Here is a 23002-nt window from a genome sequence, read left to right as displayed (position 1 = left end):
CTCCTATTTAAACCAAATTAGGGTTACCTGGCACGACTGATTGACAATAGACATGGTCAACATGATACGACCTAACTCAACTTATGGTTAGGGTTTCTAGATGACATGAGTTCTCTTTCATTACCTCCCGACCTGATGATACTTCCCCTCTCTTCTTGGAGAACGACGAACTCCTGCACACACTTAGCCAGTTCAAATAGTTAGCTTGAAATCTTGTCATAACTTTGACATTTCAAAAATATTATCAACAAAAGTAAAACATCTTAAATGTCATCATGTTGAATATCAAAACATCAATTTAACAGTTGAGTCATTGATTCATTATACCGAGCACAAATAACATCATTCAATTATACATGAAACATCTAGGGCATCATCATTCATTTAAAACATGAAACATCTAGGGCACGATTAACATCTCGTAATTATAGCATAAAACAACTAGGGCACATATAACATGGCGTAATGTAGCATAAAACAACTAGGGCACAAGTGGAATGTAACACAATGTCAATACTGACATCTCTTCATCTTCTGATCCAAGAGAGAGCAGATGGAACTTCCAATTGAAAATGCCGATATATCATTTCTTTTGTCAATTGATCACGTGCATTTTTTTGGTACGATCTTTCTATTCTATTTTATAGGAGGGTATTCTTTAGACATGTCATTGCTGGTGGCATCTTGACAGATTGTACTTTAAAAATTATGCTTTTGGAATAAACTGTATATGGGTTTTTGCATTGACATTTCACATTACACCTTCTGAGCCATCATCAAATGAGGGAGAGGTTGTATTTTGTAGTCCTATTGACCAGCGTTAGTCATGGAAATCACTATATTTACTCTATAAATCTGTCCATGTACACATGCAGATAAGTTCATCCATTGAATTTTGAAACTGGTGAGGGTCAAATTGAAATATGGTGTAGGTTGTCCTCATCTTATGAGTGACAGTCTTGTTGGTGACCTATTGTAACCATTCCATCTGCTTGGAAATCTTTCTTTCCGATACATGGCTTCTTTTAACTTCATCTGTACTGCCATGTGTCAATTTGTACCCCAGAGGAAGCCATGTATGGTCTAGTTTCTTCTTAAACTTATCTCTAGAACATGGGTTAAATAAAATATCTTCACTAAGGCAAATAAATTTCGATAAGAATTTCTACCTGTCTTATTTCCTGAAGAAAATTTTGCATCTCTAATGTCAATCATGTTTGCAGGCTGTCTTCCCCATAAATCAGTCACTTTGTTGGTACAATTCAAGTGATGGAAACACCAGAAAAGGAACGTATGAGGTAAATTGTATTTTCAGTTTTTTCTGTTAACTTAGTAGAATTCACTTTATAGATAAAAGATCCTTGACACATCACTCTCTTTCTTGTATTTTCACTGTGTTTGTGTAGACTCATTATAACCAGCACACCAAGGATAATGCATATTGTTGTAGATGGGTTACTGAACTCTTATGAAATCCTCTTGCTGTGCATTGTTAAAAGTACCTAAATTAAAATTATTTTAAGGGGAGACATTTTTCATTTGTACACAATTATAATAAAATATACCTGGACAAAATTTATTATTCTGATTGATGCATGTGGCATGGTACGATCCATACAACACCATTGGGGTGAAATGCTTTTAAAAATTCATTGGTTGAAGAACAATTTTTCACCTTTTATCACTGTTTTGTTATTATTGGCAGTGGCATGGTAATAGCTACAAATAGAGCTTCCATATTTTATCTTTTGTTGAGTACGTGAAGAAATTATGTTTCATAATGTGTCTAGGTTCTGTTATAATTATATGGTAGTTGTTCACAAGTCTTTTAATGCTTCTGTGTTGTGTATTATTTTAGTAACAAGAAAATCATCCATTTGCTATTTTACAGTTTTCTAATTGATGTTTGCAATACAGATGCATTTTTGAAATTTGGTTTATAACTTTATTGTCATCCCCTACATTGTCTCCTTTTCTCCCTGCTGTCCCCTTGTACCTTTTACCCTCCATTGGAGTTTAGAGGATACTATTTAATCATTCCTGAAACTTATTCCGTCAGTTCTTGATGTCCCTATCTCTATATCTACACAGAATCTAGCTGGATGATTTGAAATATGCTCAAATCTAATTCATGTTGTCATATTTAATAAATGATTCTTTTTACTAATGAAATGGCAGGCCTCTGGTGCTTATATTTTTCGTCCTAATATTTCAAGATGCTTTCCTATTGAGGATTCTAAGAAACAGGTTTGTGAAAACTTTTTCTTACATCAACTCATTAGCAACACTTTTGCAGACGGAAATTACAGTATTTTCAATACAATTTGTTAGGAATATGGTTCATTGTATCATTTTTTGTTGAACAGACCACTCCCGAACATTTATTTTAAATATTTTGGTATATATAGATATTAGATTAAAGTGAATGCAAGCACATCTATTGCAATGCACTATACTTAATCTAAGTCATTAATAGAGCATGATAAAAGAAAGTTTCTAGTGCTTATGCGGGAGATAAATTTGTAATTTGTTTTTGTATGGACAGGTTATACAGTCCGTCACTAAAGGCAATGTTGTGAGTGAAGTATATCAACAGTTTTCTCCCTGGGCATCACAGGTTAGTTTCTTGAGCAGGAATTTTTACTCTTGTATTCTCCTCTGAAATGACACTTAAGAGGTCCCAAATGTAGTGAAAGGAAAAGTCAATTCTTATTCTAGCGTATTCTAGCAACTAGAATTGATATCATTGATAAAAATAATTTTAGATGATTATATTGCTCCCCTTTAATATGTTCAGCAAGGGCTATTAAATGTAACATGAAGATTATACTCAAGGATATTTTATTTATAACTTTACGATTGCTAGGAATTTGAATGGTTTAAGGAAAATAAAGGGTAATATTTTGTTAAATGATTGCAAATATACAACGTACTTGGTTGTTTTATAAGCGAAGGCCATGCCTTAGGCTTAACTTATTAGTTTTATAATTTAATATGATATTTTATCTACTGACCATTTACTTCTTGAGTATTATATTCAAACACCTCACCTTAACAAGAAAATTTACATGACAAAATCCTGGAGCATATTGTCTGCAGTCTTTAATCTTTAGACATCACTTTGGAACTTGTGCTCACTTCTGAATCTTCATGAACTGGATTGAACCAAATTCTCATCAATACTGTGCACTGTAAAGATATATGCCTATTTATCAAACTCACTTTTTTCCAATGTTCAGTCATCTCACATCACACCCTTGGAAGTAGAATCCTACACCTAGACAACTATTTGTGCCAAGCTAACTATCAACTAAAGTCTATTTACCTTGAACTTGTCATACATACTTTGAAAAAGAGATTTCTTCTATCTAAGTTTGTAAACTTCATTTTTGGGGCCTAAAAATGTTTCATTTTTTGACATTCTCGATTCAAGGAACTGTTTTAGAATAAAATTCACTATCACAATTCAGTTCGTCACAAAAGTTCTCTATTTCTTAATTATATATTTCAATATTTGATATTATTGTTTGTTATTGTAATGGTGTAAATTTGGAATTAGGGTTTCAACAAATAAAACCATGAATTAACCAAATTAAACCAGGGGCTGAGAATACTGATCAAATTTACCAATTTTGTGTAGTGGGAGTCTCCTTCTTAGTTGAATTTGGAATGTAATTGTGAAATTAGGGTAAGATGAGGGATAATTGAAGTAATTTGACAGAAGCAGTAAGTTACAGATGTCCCACAGAGCCACCAATTGAGATTTGGGAAAAAGAAAACATTTAGAACCTGTTCTTGAAAGTTCGGCCTGATTTTTCAGGACTAGGTAGCATAGATCCGCCCTGGTCCTCCGAATTTTCTGCCTTTGAAAGCTGAACCTGTTTGTTTTTGTCGACATTGCTCAAATTCCTGAGTACAACTATTGCACTTGTTTCCTTAGATCTGCAATTGTTGATGATGATGCAATGCTCTTTGTATGGACATGAAAAACCCTAATCACACACACATGCTTGCCTGGAGATTGATGCAAATTTGCTCCACAATGCTTGAATGATGAATATGCAGCCTTGAATCTCTGAATATGTTTGATGATGAATGTTTCACAGATGCACGAATAATATGGATGGATTATTAGATCTAAAATGAATTGATAGGATGTCTTTATATAGGGCTCCCTAGGTAAATTACTGATTAGGCGGACCTCCAACGGTCATGTATAGCCCCAAGAATCAAATGCTAACGGGGAGATATAGAACCTACCCCATTTTAAATCGGGGACCATTTGATAGGTACCAGGGTTTTTTGGGGGTGCCCTGGCCCACGCCTCGGTCCTTCTACAAATAGGACCAAAATAAATAGCCAGGGGGGAGTGTATCCCATGATAGGACCCACAAAAGGGTGTTCATGACATTAAAGTTGGAGAATAGGGTCAAATTGGACCTAGAGAGGGGATTGGGATAGGACACGCTAAAGTGGGAGCACAAACATGAATAAATTGGACTGGTTACAATTTATGACGTTACAGTTACATGTCTACAAGGAGTCCATCCAATGAACCCCATATATGTTTCCAAAAAGGGTTCTCTTAAAACCAAAAGAGAAATAAAAAAACTAAAATGTCAAGCAAAACAAAATGAAATAAGTAGAAGGAAGAACCCATATACCTGCACCTTACCATAACTGATCCAAACCCAACTTCAATCTTATCATCAGCAATGAATTTATGGATCTTTTGGAAGCTTCATACTTTTGAACGTTCCAAGGTTGTTTGGTGATCAAGTTCGATGTGTATCGTCCTCCCTGTATCAATTTCATTAGAGAAAGTGTTATGACCACTTAGTTCTAATTTTTTAACCATTACAAACTTTTCATGTGTCTATATATCACTAAATGAAATTTGGATTAAAAAATGATCTATTCTCTTTCCTAACTTGACCAATTAAAAATCTAAGAAAGGCAATGCAGTTGAACTAGTGATAATCTTTTTCATGGACCAGCTATGAGTCAAACCTAGGACCACTCCATTTGTTGCTGAGGTGCTTGACCACTGAGCTACCAGCCCTCTTTTTGACCAGTCCATCTATGGTTCACATGTGGCTCATTTTCCAACATCTTGCTTTAGCCACATTGTAGGTGCTTGGGGCTCCAAGCCTGACCTGGCTTTTCTAACCTGAGGTTTGTTACCATGAATATCCAGTGCATACTCGATCTAGCTCAAAGATGGAGTAAAATTACAATTCATGAACTCCATTGCATATTTGAACATTTATATCCCGTAAGATGTTATTTCCATTAATGGTTTCCTCAATAAATGATTTCATAATTCAATATTTGACAAACCATAACGTATATACGGAATTTTGAGCTCACATGTCCAAAATTCTAGGATTTCATGCTATTCTTTAAATATGTTGTTTGGCATACATGATTAATTGTTTATGTTTAGCATCAAATTGAGGGAAAACTTACAAAATGAAATGAATCTGATAATTAGATTTTGTGCAGGTAGTTCGGTTGTACAAGAATGCAGAAGATGTTGAAATTGATTTCTTGGTGAGTTTCCTCATATATTATTTTTATATTTCCTATCGATGTTTTTATATGGAGAGGCTTTAGTTCCTCAGTATATGATTTCCTTTTTGTTCTGTTTCAAAGACATGTTTGAAAGTAATGTTAGATATTTTATAGAACTTGTTTTGCTTGTTTTTGCATTTTAATAACATCATTCTCTTATTCAAACCCTGTTCATAAGTATTTTTATTAAGCATACAGAATATGAGAGAATAATCAAAGAACTAAAACTACTATGTAAAGGAGAAACTCAGAAATACATAATAATTCAAATGAATATAGAATTGATCACTTGCATCCATTGATGGGTGATTGCTTGTTGACCTGAAATGTAGGGATGAAGACAGGATTATTGTCAACCTCAGATTTGGAAAGCATGATAGTCAAGTTTTTTGGTTAGCTGTCACTAAAATTCACTCAAAAGTCCTATCACAAAACTTCAGCAAAAGAGAAATGTTACCAAAACTATAGTAATATAATTGGAAATAGATATAAGGTAAAAAATTAAATAGACATTAACTTTCAATTGACAATTTAAAATTGGGTGATATTTTTTTCTGAAGTAGTTCATTTTTCATGCCTTATTTATTTGATTTGATTCTATATTAAATTTTAAAGTATTATTTTTTCACTCTTGGAGGCACAATCTAAGTAGGACTTCGAAAGGTTTATACACAATCACATATTTTGAAATTCTTTGTCTACAAGGTATGGATTGAATTTATAATAATGACAAACTTCCCTGGTCTAATATTTGAGACATTTATTGACATGGTTGTACACATATCTCACATGGGTTATGGAGATACCTGCATTCACAAAAAAGACTATTAGGATTGATGCATAAGAATGTGATTTTGTTCCTTTTAATTAGGCAAAACCTAAACAATTTTATCTCAGTTGCAACCAAAATTAGGAATTGAAGAATATTATAGGCTGACTTGATCACCCTACCCTATTCAATGAAAGTGTTGAATTTTCAAATTTTTTCAACATTAGCTTCATGGGTTATTATCTTGTTGGTTCATTATGGATTCTACTTCACAAGAGAATATCATCCAATGATATTTCTCTCTCTATGCTTTACATCTACTGCTCAAGATTAAATATTCAGCAGATGAAATGCATGACAGATAAATGGGTTGCAGGATATTGCAATCTTTGGTTATTGAGAAATAATATGATTGGATTAGATAGGTCATTGTGTTTTTTAAGTTCAGTCCAGATGAAGAAGATGAGTTGGTTGGATGACGAAAGCCAAGGGATACCAATCTTTAGATGTGGTTTCATGCCTTCACGCATCCTAGATGCTTCAGGTTTTAATGTCTAAATTGAAGGAAAGTAAAAATAAATGTTACGAGTAATTATTTCATCAACTCCAAACAAGAGCATAATACCTACCCAGCATTCGGTGAATAGTTTGATAAAGAAAATCAGGACTGCAAAACAAACCAACTTACATGGGTTATAGTAGATGGACCCTCCCAAAGACACCTTGAGAGTAAAAAATGTGTTTTGATTTGTATCTTGAATTAAGTAGAAGATTTAAACTTACTTTGATGTGTCCTAAAAATTTCTTTTGGCCCAGCGGACATTAAATATCAGATTATTTTTAACTTATTTTGCTGTTTATGTACAGGTTTATGATATTTATTATTTATAATTGTTGTCTTATATTTTGTCATTATGTGGAGGTATTCAGATGGGAGGATCTATGATAATTATTTACATACTATACATAATAACTTATAAGAGGATCATTGGAATAGTTTAATAAATTGTCCATAACGAGTCCATTAATTTTTACATAATGTATTCTAATTAAGATTAATCAAAGAGCCATAATAGTATTTACAGTTACCAAATCTAGTTCAGTCTGGATTCATCTGGTTTTCTCTAGATTTTTCAATTATTATTATAGAAAATATTCTGAACCTATTCCAAAATTTTGAATTTCCAAAATTTTTGACCTCTTGAATGAACTGAATTTTTTGAACCTGGTAACAATGGACTATACAAAAAGTTGTGAAGTAAAGTCTATTCTCAATACTATTTTGTGTGTATTGTATTTCAAACTTTAAGTCTCATTTAGCTTGAGTAGATTCCAAGTTCATATAATTTAATTTGGAGATGGACAAAAGACAAATGTAGGAACAGTGGATTGCTTTGAAGAAGGAATCCACTTAACATTAGGCCATTGGATAGTTAGAAGGATAGTATTATTTTGAAAAACAATGCCTTTTGTGGGTATGAGAATATAAATTATGCCAATGTGAAGGGGCATTCCATGACTTTGACTATGGTTGCTACAAATTCCTTACTGTGATTTTCTCAAGTCAATTGTAGCTTCTTGGTTAAAGCCATTGCTACAATTTGATTGCAAAAAAATGTTATTAGTTCCTTAAAGTATGACTGGCATGTAATATACTCTTTCCTGACTATCATATTAATATAAGTCTTAGTATATGCAACTAGCTCAAACTTTGATGCAAACATACAATGATGTAAGCTCTTCTATTTGAAGATGAATTGCATTTTGAAGCATTGTGATCAGAATTGAAAAGGGTTATTATTGATATTTTATGTTCTACAAAGTCAAACAATCACATATTCCATGACTCTAATATTATTTCATAATAGCTTTCATTTTTAAATGGGATCAAAAGGTTCTCTAGTGCAAATTTTGAAGTAAATATTTTATGTTGTATAAATAAAAGATACTGCACACCTATCGTCATTTCTAGCAAAGTAAGAGGTATTATTGGAGAGGCTCTCTCTTGTGGCTGCTCATGTGTGGGTTATTGACGTTTAAATATCTTTATAGTTTCTTGTTATAGATTAAATCATGTACACTATTCATATTAGGTATTCAACATTACTTTTTTGGTACGGTAAACAATTGAATGCTATTACATCTGAAAGGCTAGGGGTACATAGTTTTTATGTTGAAATAGAAATCTGTATTTTATGCAATTGTGGATTAGGCTATAAATGACACCCAATCATACAAATATGGTATGAGTGTCAAAATTTTAGTTGAAATGTGAACCTATGTAAATATACTCTTCTTGTACAACCTTTGTTCTAACTGAATTATGGGGATTAAATTCTTTAATTTTCTTCCACTAGTTCTATGATTTTTCACTCAGTATTTATCAAGTTTTTTCTTACAAGATTAGCATAACTTTAATGACCATGTTATTGAATTTCAATTGGTCTTGCTTTTGCTAGCTTACTAAATCAATTTCATGATCTGTAGATTGGACCAATTCCAATTGATGATGACTTGGGAAAGGAGGTGGTAAGTCAATTTAGAACAAATATGGTGTCAAATAAAGAGTTCTACACGGATTCCAATGGACGAGATTTCTTGAAGAGAGTAAGTTAATTACCAAAGTATAATTGAAAAATTAGGTTTGTTTCCCAATTTTCATCTAATAAATCTCTCTCAAATGAAATATTTGTTTTTGAGACAGATAAATCTCTTTAATTATGCTTTTTATGGGATTGCATAAAAGGTCTTTTCGAAAGAGAGGTGGTTTAAAGTGATATTTCTATCAGGTTCATGGTTTATATTGCATATTTTTCTTTATGGCACATTTTCTGAGTGGATGAGGCTTGTATTTTTGCATATTTCAGAGATTATGTTATGCCATTGAATTTTAAAATGTGAATGAGTATGTCAAGAAGATTCTCATAACATAAATAATATGATCTAGACTAATTTCAGATTGCTAATAACTTTTCTTCATTGTACAGAATATTGATTAATATTTAATGTAATTGTAAAAGATCATGAACTTCATAAAATGATTGAAACAAGGCTGAAATAAGCGATTTACAAAATAGTTCATTTCATATGGTCTCTGTTTCTGTAATTAGATCTATTGAAACTTAGTGTGACATCATTTATCCAACAATGTATTTGATTTCAAAGCTCCACAAAGTTACATATTCCTCACAACTTTATTTAGGAAAACATGGAGATAATAGATTGATATGATATGGAACCAATTTAAAGGAGCAAAGGAAACAACATTCTGAAAAAATAGGTTTCTTGAAGGAATGATATTAAGCATGACTGCATGGAACCTCTCAATGACATTGCTCCTGCCATTTGAATACTTCAGTTTTTCATTCACTTCCGAAAAAATCTTATACATCTTTGATTTAAGAAAAAATGCCTTTTACAAAAGACAAAATGAACCAGAAACTTGCTTTTTGCAAAGAACAAACTGAACCAAAAATAATATGGTGTTGTTATTTTACAAATTAAAATGTTTGGAGATCATTTCTCAATGACATTGCTCCTGCCATTTGAGTATCTCATGTTCGCATTCATTTGGGAAATAATCTTAGACGTTATTGATTTAATATAAAATGCCTTTTACAAAGCACAAAATGAACCAAAAATGATATGGTGCTGTCATGTTACAAATTAAAATGTTTGGAGATTTATATATGTATGTATGTATGTATGTATGTATGCATGCATGTATGTATGTATGTGTATGTATGTATGTATATGTATGCATGCATATCTATCTATCTATCTATATATCTATCTACATATGTATATACATATGCATATACATATGCATATGCATATACATATATATCTGTTTTTGCAAAGAACATAACCAATAATGATGTGGTATTGTCACGTATGTATATATGTATGTATGCATGTATATGTATGTATCTGTTTTTGCAAAGAACTGAACCAAAAATGATATGGTGTTGTCATGTTATTAATTAATATACATATGCATATATATCTGTTTTTGCAAAGAACTGAACCAAAAATGATGTGGTATTGTCACGTATGTATATATGTATGTATGTATGCATGTATCTGTTTTTGCAAAGAACTGAACCAAAAATGATATGGTGTTGTCATGTTATTAATTAAAATGTTTGTAGATACATCTATATGTAGATACAATATTCTATCTGTATATGAACATGCAATAGGCATTATATTCATTAGAAATTTGTGCAATTCAGACCCATCCATGTAACATATAGATTTAGTGATATCCTCATTTTATTTCTAAATAAGCAATATAAGTGTAGAAAACAAGAAGGCTACTTATAGTTAGTGATGGTTGTCTGGAAGAGATCCCACTGTATTAGCTGTATCTGCAATCTCATGTGTGCCAAATAGCATTAGATAGAGAAACCATTTACTCAGCTATCTCCTGGTATCCTAGATGTCAATGCAGAGACCTGTGTGGATTTGCATTTGCCTTTCAAGAATGGGTTTTTGTTACTAATGCTTGTGAGCTGTTTGTTCGTGAAAACCATCATCCTCTTCTGTCAAAGTTTTTGATTTTAGGAAGTGTTTTAAACTCATGCCAGACCAAAGTATTGGCAAACTAAGGAGTTCTCTGTTGCTATATTCGAATATTATTTTAAAAATGAAATAGGCACCCAACAGAGTTTTAATTTTACTTCAATAAGAGACAAAATGTAAATTTTAATTAAATTTAGTTGAAATATGTTTTTTTGTTTACCTGTGCTTGATTAGCTAAGATTAAGCTCAATCTACTGTTGAAGCAGATGAAAGAACATATTAGCTACTTTACTGAGGGTATAAATTGAAAATTGCTTGTCTGATGGAATATATTGTAAATCTCTGCATTTCATATATCAAAAAGGGAGTTTCATTTTTCTTTCTATTGATGCTGCGACAAAATTCAATTCAACATTGAACAGATGTGGATGGATGCTGTTATGATCTTATACTTAATCTTCATATGTTGAATGCTGCAGATAAGGAACTACCGAGCAGACTGGAATTTAAGTGTACATGAAATAATTGCTGGAAACTATTACCCTGTGAGCTAAGAATTCCCTTGCCTCTTGTCCAAAATTTGCAATTTTTAGTGGTTCCATCTTATGGTTAATATGGTTGAAACTTTTGTTTGTACATGATGGTGGGAAGTCTTTGGTACTGATTGATCATATGCCATGAATTTAGAGTTTTCAAATATGATCTCAAAAATTTTAGATAAAGAGCTCACAGGAATAGGGGAATGATAAGTAGATTTGGCGGTTGTTGAAATTAACTTTATAATCAGTTTCAAATGTTTGTTTCAAAGAATGCTTAAAATAGCTTTAAAAGACCCTGCTCAAGAGACCATATCACTTCGAGAGAGAAGCCTCATAATATTCAAGGGACTTTATAACTTAAGAAGTGGTATAACATCTCAGGAATACCTGAAAGAAAAACTTCTGCAATAAGAGAAAAAGCAAGAATCCTCATGTAAGAATGCAGGGAAAAAATAAAATAGAAAATGTAAGGTAATGTTTTTGTCCCATTCTAGTAATGGGAAAAAATAGTTGAAATGTGTAATAACCCACCATAACTGAATCAACAAAATTGAGTATTCTTTTTTTTTTGTTTAATGAAGTCATTATATTTTATTCAATTGCATACTCTGGGCATCCATCCATTTAGGATTAGGCATTCATCCATCCGGGATGAGCATCTAACCATACGGGTTAGGCAATTGTCCATACGGGACATAAGATTCCATCTATCCAATACGGGATAGGCATCTACCCATACGGGGTAGGCATCCATCCAAACGGGATAGGAGATGCTCTGGCCAGAGACTTAGACTCATCGGGACCATTCGGGTCCTGAGCCACTCACTAAGTACTACACTCTTCTAACAAGAGTGCACCGAGGTCGCCGTCCTTAGGAGTAATTAAAATAATACAAGCTTGAATTCCGCCTCGGAATTTGGCTTAAAGCCTCGGGAAGTCAAGCGAATCCATACGGGATTCCTTCCGAGTATGCATTGAATTTTCTCTTCAATTTAATTGTCTTATCTTTCAATTAGGATTCTCACTCAACCAAGCCTAGACCCCACCCACGAACGCCTGAGTATGAGGGACAACTCCGTCCCAAGATTGCCTACATACCCACTTCGGCACGGGATCAAGGCGTAAAGTATGTAGTTCTATTTTCTATTCTATGGTTTGATGTAAACTGATTTGTGGGTACGCAACCCTTTCTAGGGTCAGTGTCCCAGACAGTTTCTTTGCGGTTGCTACCCACGATGGTAGCACTTAAGCGAAGGCTCAAGATCGCCTATTGCTTGTGGCCTAAAAAAAAAATAACTAGATCCTAATACTTATCATGAGCGTCACCCAATTGCAAATCACCAATATCCCTTCAAAAAAAGAAATCAATTTCATGAGAGCATTTAACTTGACCATCCCTAAAAGGGGTTTACTATGGTTTATCTCAACGGATGTGAAAATCATTTAAAAGTTATCTTATTAAATTATCGATCCAAGGGGGATTACCTGCCCCTTGGATTTTAACTTCCAAATGTCCCTTATTACTCCCCGACGATTTATAGGGACGATGCCACAAACGTCGTTAATGCAGCTTTATTAGGCATTAAGTGCAGTAGTTCAACATGACGGCATTACCCGTAAGCGTGACCCAGAGGCACTGTATATACCGAACGCTGCTAGTTTTGGTTTTCCAACTTCCTTTGTTTAGTTTTCTAAACTAACATCATGCTTGAAAATATAATTATGAAATGGATGTACATAATTTAAACTTTAAATACTATTTGAAAAAGAGAAATATCATTGTTCTACAATTAAATGAATTAATACATGTATTGGCGTGGTAATGATAATTGTGAACTTATGAGTAATTGCATGAAAATAAGGAATACGAAATAATAATGATGCAATGCAAAAGTAACGTCATTTACATACAAAATGCAGAAATGTTTTCTCTTATCGCGAGACTAATTAATTATAAGGTTACAAATTTCCCATGAGTGATTAGCTTATAATTTTTGAAATTTTTGGGTCAAATTGAAATAATAATAAGACTTACTTGTTTTCATAATCATGGATCAAATAATCCAATAATTCCCTAAAGGAATCGAAACAATACTTTGAATTCAAACTTTTTGCTAATTTTAAGAAAAATAAATTTAACTAAACAATTGAAAAAAAAATTAACTTAAATTTAACTTGAACGATATATATATTTAAAAAAAATAATTTAAATTTTTAAATTAAAAAAAAAAAAAAATGATTTTTAAAAGTTTATCGAATTTATTCCTTAGCAAAGAATTGCTTTTAAGTGTAGCAATTAGGGGAAGGTGGGGACCACGGGTCCCATCATCCCCTGCGGTCTTGCATGCACAGGCCCGTAGGAAATGAGGGGGCCGAGTGGTCCCCTCCACTCCCCTGCGGCCACTTACAGTGACCGCAGGGTAGTGGGGGGTACCATTAACCCCGCGGTTTTCAAAACCGCCGCCCTGCGAAATCTCATTATTCGGAAAACGTGCAACGTAAATGCGGTACGCTATTAATACATTAACATTTGATTATTCATTATATATATATATATATATTTTTTTATAATTAATTTAAATAGGCACAGAAGTAGATTTTTGTTAAAAGGATAAAAAGAATACTGAAGTAAAACAATAAGGATTCATTCACAGGGTGAATAATCCAGGAAGTTATAGATAAACAATCCAGGAAGATGAAAGATAGATGATTATGCTGGGAAGTGTAATCTCATAAAATCTACAGAGATAAACTTTTATTCTCAGAGATAGACAATCTAGATACAATATTTGTTTCCTGCCATGAAGGTAAATGAATTATGCTGGTAAATGCAAGCTCATAAAGTGTGTTTTTTTCTTTTTATTTTTCAATCTAAAACCTACAGAGATAAATTTATATTTTGCTTCTTCACAGAGAGTTATTTCACAGAGATAGAAAGAATTAATCATACAGATTTAAATATTACAAAGATAGAAAGAATTAAACATACAGATTTAAATATTACAGGGATAGAAAGAATTAATCCTACAGATTTAAATATTACAGGGATAGAAAGAATTAATCATACAGATTTAAATATTACAGGGAGAAATTTAGAATAATCGCAGTAAAATCTCAAACCAGACACAGAGGAAATAATCACAGCGAAATCTCTTTAAAGGATGAGATTCAGATAAACAATAACCAGAGAGATGATACTAGAGAAAATAAAGATGGTTCTAATTTAGTTCTTCAACAAGAATCAATCTTAAACTTAATAAGATTTTTTTTTTAACGATTTAATCTAATTCCTATCAAAAATTTGAAATATATGGATCTAACTTCTTAAACAATGGATCTAATTCTTATCAAGAATCTGAAAATAAATGGATTTAATTCTCATCGAAATTTGAAACAAATAATTCTAATTTCCGAAACAATTTAATCTACTCCTTATCAAAAATTTGAAACTAATGGATCTAATTCTTATCAAGAATTTGAAACAAATGAATCTAATTCTTAAACAAATTAATCTACTTATTATCAAAAATTTGAAACTAATGGATCTAATTTCTTAACAAATTAATCTAATCTAAATTGCAGCAAGAATAAGATGCATGAAAAACTAAATTTGAAAGAACCTGGGTGCTTGAAAATGGTGTGGAATCCTCTATGAATCTCCCTTGATCCTCCAAACTTGAAGAGAAGTCCTCCCAAGCAAAAATCTTAGCTGAAAAATGAAAATTGACTACAAAAGAAAAATTTACTTGAAGAATTTCTTATGGAATAACCAACTCCTCTTTTTGAAAGCTTGTACATCTTTTATATGAAAAAAACTCCAAATTCCACTACCTAATTTTTAATTAAAAAATAGAGATTCTCTCCAAATTTGGCCTTCATGCAAATTGATTAGACTTAGTGGGAGGAGTTACATGCAAGGTGGTGGAGAAGCCTCTAGAAGCTTCTTATTCCTCCTACAACATGTGCCATAATTTGGGTGAGGAAATTTAAATAAACATTTTTAAAAAAAGTATATTTTCCATGTGTGTGTGATTTATTATTTTTATTCCTTTATAATATTCATTCAATAGTTTATTCAAAAGAAATATAATAGAGTTTGTCTTTTAATCCAAAGGTGATAAAGGAGGGTTGTGACAAAATGTATTTTCAGCGTTCCTTTTTGTCTTCAATGCAGTCCGAGTGATGGAAAGAAATGGTGGAACTGGGTTTTCAGTGTTCAACTCTTGGGACACATGCATAGCCCATTGGCAGTCTATTGGCTGTTCAAAATATATAAACATAAATTTTGTTTTAAAAGATAAAGACCATGTATTGTTATGAAATCAGTCCGAATTCCTGGAATATCTTTCTACTTTTTCAAATTACAGTCTGATGTTGCTAAACTTTAAACGGTTTCCAAGTTCAAATATCTAGCTTGAAACTCTTAAGCATGAAAAGCAATGAGAACATTTTTGTTAAGTGACAGCATACATACTAATTCATTATTTAAATACCTGAAATTTATTTATTCTATTTAATTTTTGGGAGAATGAGGTCAACATTGAATTAATAACCTGTGTATTATCATCCTTCCTCTCTTCAGTATTAACATCTCTGGTGCATTCAATGTCACTGCCCCCTCATGACCCTGCCTCCCACCTCATATCTCCCTGTCTCCCTCTGTTCATTGCGTGAGCTCACTTAATTTTGTGGCATGTTTGTCCTGATAACTCTTCAGCAGGTTATTAATGAGGCTTTATCTCTTTACAGAATCGCATTCTTTTTTCCAAAATATATTTGCGGCAAATTCACATTTTTCTTAAATTTAAAACTACTAATAAAGCCTATTATTGACTGTGTAGCTGAATCTAGGGATATACTTGAAAGACAATGACACAGAATTTTCTTTGCTTGTTGACCGTTCTGTTGGAGGTTCAAGTGTTTCCGATGGGGAGCTAGAGCTGATGCTTCATAGGTCAGTTATGCCTGGTTTGCATTGAATTATGTTTTTTCTTTTAAGTACTGTTTTTTGGTTGACTTAGCTTGCATTGTACATTTTCAGGCGGTTACTCCATGATGATAACAAGGGTGTTGCTGAAAACTTGAATGAAACTGTATGCTTCGATAACAATAAGACATGTGAAGGCTTAACTGTAAGGACTGCCTTCCTATTCAGAATTGTTTTATTATTTAATATTTTTGTACTTTCTTTAGTCAAACAAGACAAACACATTTCCGCTTGACAGTGACTACTGTAACACTAAGGATGATAGAACACTAAAGTTATGTAGGAAACATATAGACATGAGGCTGCAAATAAGATAAAATATTCTAAAAGCATCCTCAATGAGTACACTACTTGATAATTATCATAACTCAACTATGGAGTTGGAAGTGTAGTAGGAACTAGGACCAAATAATAGAAAATGAAGTAATAAAGAAAAAAATTAGGTGAACATCCACTAACGAGTTGTATAGGTTGATGAGACTCAAGAAAACATTAAGCATCATAAGAAAATAGCTAGGGAAAAATATCATAAGATCTGAAAAGTAACTAAAAAAGCAATTAAGTCACATGTTATTGGATTTTATGGTCAAACCCCTAGCCATGAGATCTAAATAAAGTGAAAATTTCTGTGAGCGAAGTACCTCTCAATGAAGCACACATTTGGTGAATATCATAGGAGTAAAGAGTGGAAAACCACCGATATCACATGCGCATAGCAAGGTGTGGGCTGAAAAAACACCCAGCATAGTCATTATCTAACATTATGAGAGGGCTAGTAATATAGCACTACCTTAAATTACTTGAGCTGTAAGAGAGGTAGGATAGAAGTCCATTGGCATCAAAACAAAGTATATCCATGGTGTATAGAATGGTGGTGGGAATGTTGGGCCATTGTATAGTAATATGCAAGGATAATCATCATGTCACCCACTTTCTCACCTTTTGTGTAAATTAGTAAATGTGTAGTCTCCAAAGGTTGCTCAACAAATAAAATTTGTGACAAATTGGAAGGAGGCAATTAAATTGGTACTCTTGAGCTCCCCTATACAGTCCTATGCCCAAAAGTGAAGCCCTTATAGTAAAGGGCCATATACCTTTGATCATGGTAGCAAAAGAAAGTGAGGAACAAACTACTTTAATATCTAAATTAACAATAATATCAAATCAAAGTGAGACGTGAACTACATTACTCTCTAAATTGGAAATAGTAGAACCCTTGAAGATAAAGTGGAACGTGAACTACATTATTCTCTAAATTGGCAATAGTAGAACCCTTGAATATTAAGTGCTCCACATTTTGTACCTCCTAGAGAGAACAAAGATGACAAATACTTTTAATGTGTAGAATGTGTTGATCCATCTCAAATTCATCTTATGGGAGCACATCTTTATATTTCCAAAGGGGATCCTTGAACCATGTGACCAAACATTGTAGATGGTTAGGTCAAGTGATGGTGACATCCGCAATCTATAAGAATCATTAGCAATTTCATTAGCACCTTTTAGTGCAACATAAATGGAATAGATTTATGGTAAAACCACTCTTCAAATTAGAGAAACATAAAAATAGACAATATGTACTTGCAATTTACAATCTTTGCAATGTTTTTTGGGGTGGATTGTCATGTCCCCCCCAATTTATAGTAGAAATAATTAATATATAATTTTCGCCATATAAAATAATATGTTAAAATCATATTATATTACATTGATATTAAAATGATATTATATTATCAATTTACATTTTATATATTGAATGATATTATTATATTAACAATGTATATTAATTTACATTTTTTATATATAGAATAATGCTGTTATATTAACAATGTACACTAATTTACATTTTTATATTGAATGATGTTAACAATATACATAATATTAAAATGATGCCATTGTATTAAAATATATATTATATTTGCTGACCAATTTCCCCATGGCCCGATAACCATTCATATGAAATGGAGGTTTGGTATCAATTAATCACGTAGACTCCAAATTAGCTTATGGAGGGTCCCACCGGATGAGAGGGTAGTGACCCCTCAAAAAGAGGTGCTACCAAGTAGAAAGAATCGTGGCTTTTCACCACGATGGGGTATGACAAATACCTCCCCCTGCCAATTTGGAGATATAGGGGAAACAGAAACTAAAATCTGCCAGCAAGGATAGAGGAGTATATAGAGACTGCCAGCAAGGAAAAAAAATGAAGAAGGCCAGTGACAGGTACGTATGTACAGGACCTTTGATTTAATAATAGAATATAACAGCCAGTATTATATATATAAAAATATTATATGATTTTAATTAAATTAGTGGCATTAATATGATATTAAGTTCAGAAGCAAATAATATATAATTATTAAAACAACATTAAAATGGTTATACATGACAACACTATTAGACATAAGACACACATATAAATACATATCTGTTAATGAACCCAGAAAGAATAAGGCAATCAAATTCAGTTTGTATAAATTGCTATAATACTGTACAGTGCTAATAATATAAGATGCAGCAATGACAATTAATGAGTAATTCTGATTTAAAGTAATACTAACAGAAAGAACTGTTGAAAATCTGATATAAGACATTAAGGTAATATAATATAGTGGAAGTATAATAACTATGTCAAGTACAATTGATTATCATGATTAGTTGAAATGAATAACAAATATGACTTCATCACAAATGGTTCATTGTATATGAGGGACTCTCTCTTAAGTACGCCACTCCATAGTGGAAGCCTGACACCTGCCACATGGAGCCAAGAGGGGTGTAGCATCTGCTCTTGGGCTTAAGAGGGAAGGTGGTTGTGGTGAGGGGAAACGGCGATAGGATACCTCACTGGGTATGCCACTCCATGATGGATGCTTAACACCTTCCATATGGAGCCAAGAGGGATATAGCATCTACTCTTGGGCCTAGCAGGGAGGATCTCTTGGACACCCTATCCAACTAGCCTACCCTAGTGCACTGAGAAATTGGATAATAAAGAATGGCAACTAACTTACAATCTTATTTTATCTAACAAATATAATAATCTGATTTCATCTAAGGAATTTAATAAACCGACTCTATCTAACAAATATGATACTAATTAATACATCAAAATATTGATATCATTCAATATAATTCATTAGCATATGTTTCAGTTTATAAGTATTACTTCATATTTGTTCTCTAATTTTGTGTTGCAAGAAAACAATATACAAAGGTACTCCCTTAAAACTTAATTACCTATTTCAGATTTGGGAAAATTTAAGATAATTTAGAATATAACTAATTAGGGGACATTACATGGATTACATTTATGCTGAATAAGATGTAAATATATCTTTTGGTTTTGCCCAGAGTAAAAGGCTAAGAAACTCTTCCAACATTGGGCAAAGGATTTTATAGTCTTTTGACTTGAAAGGAATCCTTATTGCTACACACTTGTGATGTTTAGCTAAATGCAAAGACTAAACCATAGTTTGTAAACTCGGACTCAGAGAGTACTCGGCAGGCCCAAAATTTTCAACTTCGCAAAAGCTCGGCAAAAAGTCAGCAACTTAGAAAGTACTAAAAATCAAAATCTCTTAAAGAAACATATTTTATTTGTGAAATTCAATTGCAAAATGTTTTAAATTAAAAATTGGCATCTTGAAAGAGAATGCATGGTTATATAGCAAAAACATGTGAAAAATGCATTCTAACCAACATTTTATCTACGTCAACATTTTTACCCATGTTTTTACTTATGTGATTGATGTATACTTGTGTATGTGATCAAATTAGCTTTTATTTGATGATGTTATTATGTCTTTAAGGTTTATTTAATAAAGGGTGCAAGAAACAAGTTTTAAATCCTTAAATATCTAAATTTCTTGATTTTCACTTTGTCGAGTTTTTGCCTATTTTTTTCACCCAGTCCAAGTTTGAGCTTGAATCATGCTTGCTAAGTATGAGGAAAGTCTGAGTCTTGTATCTATGCTATGGTGTGCCTCTCAAGCTCTAGACACCTCTATCCATTAATTCTTCATCGAAGTGCATTTGTTCCTCCCTTTTGTGACATATTCACTCATCGCCCCATTGCAAATGGGGACCCCCACTTTTTGCTTTCTGGGGTTAGCCCTTTTGGTTTTGTTGTTAGTCGTTTTAGTGTCTTAGGCTTTGCATTGAAGGGATTGTGTCAGGTGGATCTCCTCAAGAGGTCAGGTCAATTGAGTGATTAGGGGTTATTTAGATCATTCCTAGGGTGTTTTTTTTGTGTACTATCTGATCGCACTTCGAGTTGCTAAATCAAACCTTGGTTGAATGCATGATGTCCTCCTAGGTCCCATCCCTTACATCAAGGACAAAACGAATTCACCTTAAGAAGTTTGGAATGTCATCCTGATCCTCAAATGTCCTGAAATTTGGCTAAGTCCGGAATGTCATCCTGACCCTGAAATTTGACTAAGTCTAGAAAATTGAAGAATCCTCAAAAAACTAGATTTTGCATGATAACTCTTGGAGGTCCGAAACCACTCTCAAACATCTTGACAATATATATGGAATATTATACTTAAATGTTATATTCCATATGTGAATCCTAACGGAGAGACTAAAGACAAATTTCGCTCCTGACCCTTCCAAAGGGTGTAGAGCAAATTTCGCTCCTGACCCTTCCAAAGGGTCCAGAGTGAAATTTTTTCAAGCTCTTGACCCTTCCAAAGGGTCTAGAGCGAAATTCTCTATAAACACTATTTTCTTCCTTGTTTGGGCCAACATCCTTTTTCCTTGGACATGGTGGGGGTAGATTGATATGTTCTTGCCTTAGGAAGTGAATGAAAGCATTGAAAAGTGAGGATTTTGTCCAAGATTGGGAATTTCGCTCCTGACCTTTCCAAAGGGTCCAGAGCAAAATTCTTGAAAACACCTAAGATGAGGTCAAAACCTTGGCTCTTATGGTGTGATTAAGGGTGGAGTGATGTAGTCTTGCCTTTTGAGGTAGATTGGAGTTGAAGAAATGAAGAATCAAGCCTAAATCTTGAATTTCGCTCCTGACCCTTCTAAAGGGTCCAGAGCCAAATTTTCAAAATCTCTTTTTTCTTTAAATTTTGTGTCAAGACAAATGTTGATCAAGGTGAATTGAGCTTGAAGATACCCCTAGGCATGCCTTTGAATAGCTTGCGACCACCAAAAGTGAAGGTTTTGAGCTAAAACAAGAATTTCGCTCCTGACCCTTCCAAAGGGTCCAAAGCGAAATTCTCTATAGGTCTTGTACTTGGCCATGATTTGGAGCGAATTTCTCCTTTCAAGCCTTCTTAGGGGTCAAACAAATGTTGCTTTTGTGAGAGGGGGATCCAAAGTTGAGAGTCAAAGGAAAGCAAGGCATGAAGAATGAATCTAGGTGAAGGAAAACAAGCAAATCTTGGATTTCGCTCCTGACCCTTCCAGAGGGTCGAGATCGAAATTCTCAAAATCACCTAATTTGCTCATGATGAAGGCCAAAATGTGAATTCCTAAGGCATTGGTGGAGCAAAGATTAATGTGTACTTACCTTGAGAAGCAATTTGGAGCAAGGAAGGGATGGAATTGTGTCTTAATCATGAATTTCGCTCATGACCCTTCCAGAGGGTCTAGAGCGAAATCCTTTGAAACTCCTATTTTTCACCTTGTTTGAGCTAGGCAAAGGGCTAATTTTGAGATCATGATGAGAAGAGGTTTGAAGGCTAGGCCTAAGATTATAAAATGATGAAATGAGGTCTAAATTGAGCAAAATAGCAAATTTCGCTCCTGACCCTTCCAGAGGGTCCAGAGCGAAATTCTTATAGGGCCTATCCCTAGGGAGGATCCTAAAGCAAATTCCATTTTGATCCCTTTTTGTTAATGATTTAAGGTAAAAGTGCTATGACCAGGATAAATATATCATGTGAAAGATCCCTGATGGATCCCCTTGCTGATATGCTATAGTTTTTAAATTAATAAACTATATTTTCCTGTGTTTCCTTTGATGGTTTTAGAGAATAGACAGAAGTTGCAGAAGGTTTATTATTTTTGTGTTTTTGATAGTTTTTCAGCAAGTAATAATTGAAGAACAAGTACATGAAAAGAGTATTGGAAATAAATGTTCATACACAGCCAAATCAGAAACGTACCAAGTAGATTTCTGATTTATTTAAATCAAATAATTGTCCAGATAGTGATTCCAAACAATTCCAGGAAGATTACAATAAGCAATAAGTCCAACTTGAATGAAGAGTGAATACTGAAATCAAGAAGGAAGCTGCGACAAACATCCAAAGCTCTTACATAGCTCCACGTGGGAAGAGAAATGGCTGCAAAGTACAGCCGTACGACTGTTAGGTGATGCCAAGCTAGAAACCCCAATCTCCACGCTGAACCCTAACTCTGTTCACTGAATCCTCCAGAAAAGATGTCATACCAACTCTAAGGCATTGAAAACTGAATGCAAGAACCAAATAACCACTGTGCTGGGGGCTACGTCCCAGATAGGCAAGAGCCTGGGGTTTTCGTCCCAGATGCTGAATCGCTCTCCAAAGCAAATTCTCCAAATCAAAGATGAAATGTGTTAAAGATACTTGATAATTAGGTTACCATCTCCTTATATCTCCTTCCCTC

The 23002-nt window shown here is 33.3% G+C and overlaps 1 protein-coding gene across 3 annotated transcripts in view; it reads left to right on the top strand.

Annotated features, from left to right (window-relative positions):
* Window positions 1-23002, top strand: part of LOC131076800 (alpha-mannosidase) — a 213039-nt gene that overhangs the window by 154381 nt on the left and 35656 nt on the right. For 2 of the 3 annotated variants that reach the window (XM_058014133.2, XM_058014132.2), the window contains exons 17-24: window positions 1224-1298; window positions 2179-2247; window positions 2546-2617; window positions 5506-5553; window positions 8831-8950; window positions 11347-11412; window positions 16248-16360; window positions 16448-16538. In XM_058014133.2, coding sequence (XP_057870116.2) covers window positions 1224-1298; window positions 2179-2247; window positions 2546-2617; window positions 5506-5553; window positions 8831-8950; window positions 11347-11412; window positions 16248-16360; window positions 16448-16538 — 654 coding nt within the window. The remainder of the gene's footprint in view (window positions 1-1223; window positions 1299-2178; window positions 2248-2545; window positions 2618-5505; window positions 5554-8830; window positions 8951-11346; window positions 11413-16247; window positions 16361-16447; window positions 16539-23002) is intronic. The other variant, XM_058014134.2, reaches the window with a different exon arrangement.

Source organism: Cryptomeria japonica, chromosome 11, assembly GCF_030272615.1.
Source record: "Cryptomeria japonica chromosome 11, Sugi_1.0, whole genome shotgun sequence".
NCBI classification, from domain to species: domain Eukaryota; kingdom Viridiplantae; phylum Streptophyta; class Pinopsida; order Cupressales; family Cupressaceae; genus Cryptomeria; species Cryptomeria japonica.
This window is presented reverse-complemented; position numbering and strand designations above follow the sequence as displayed.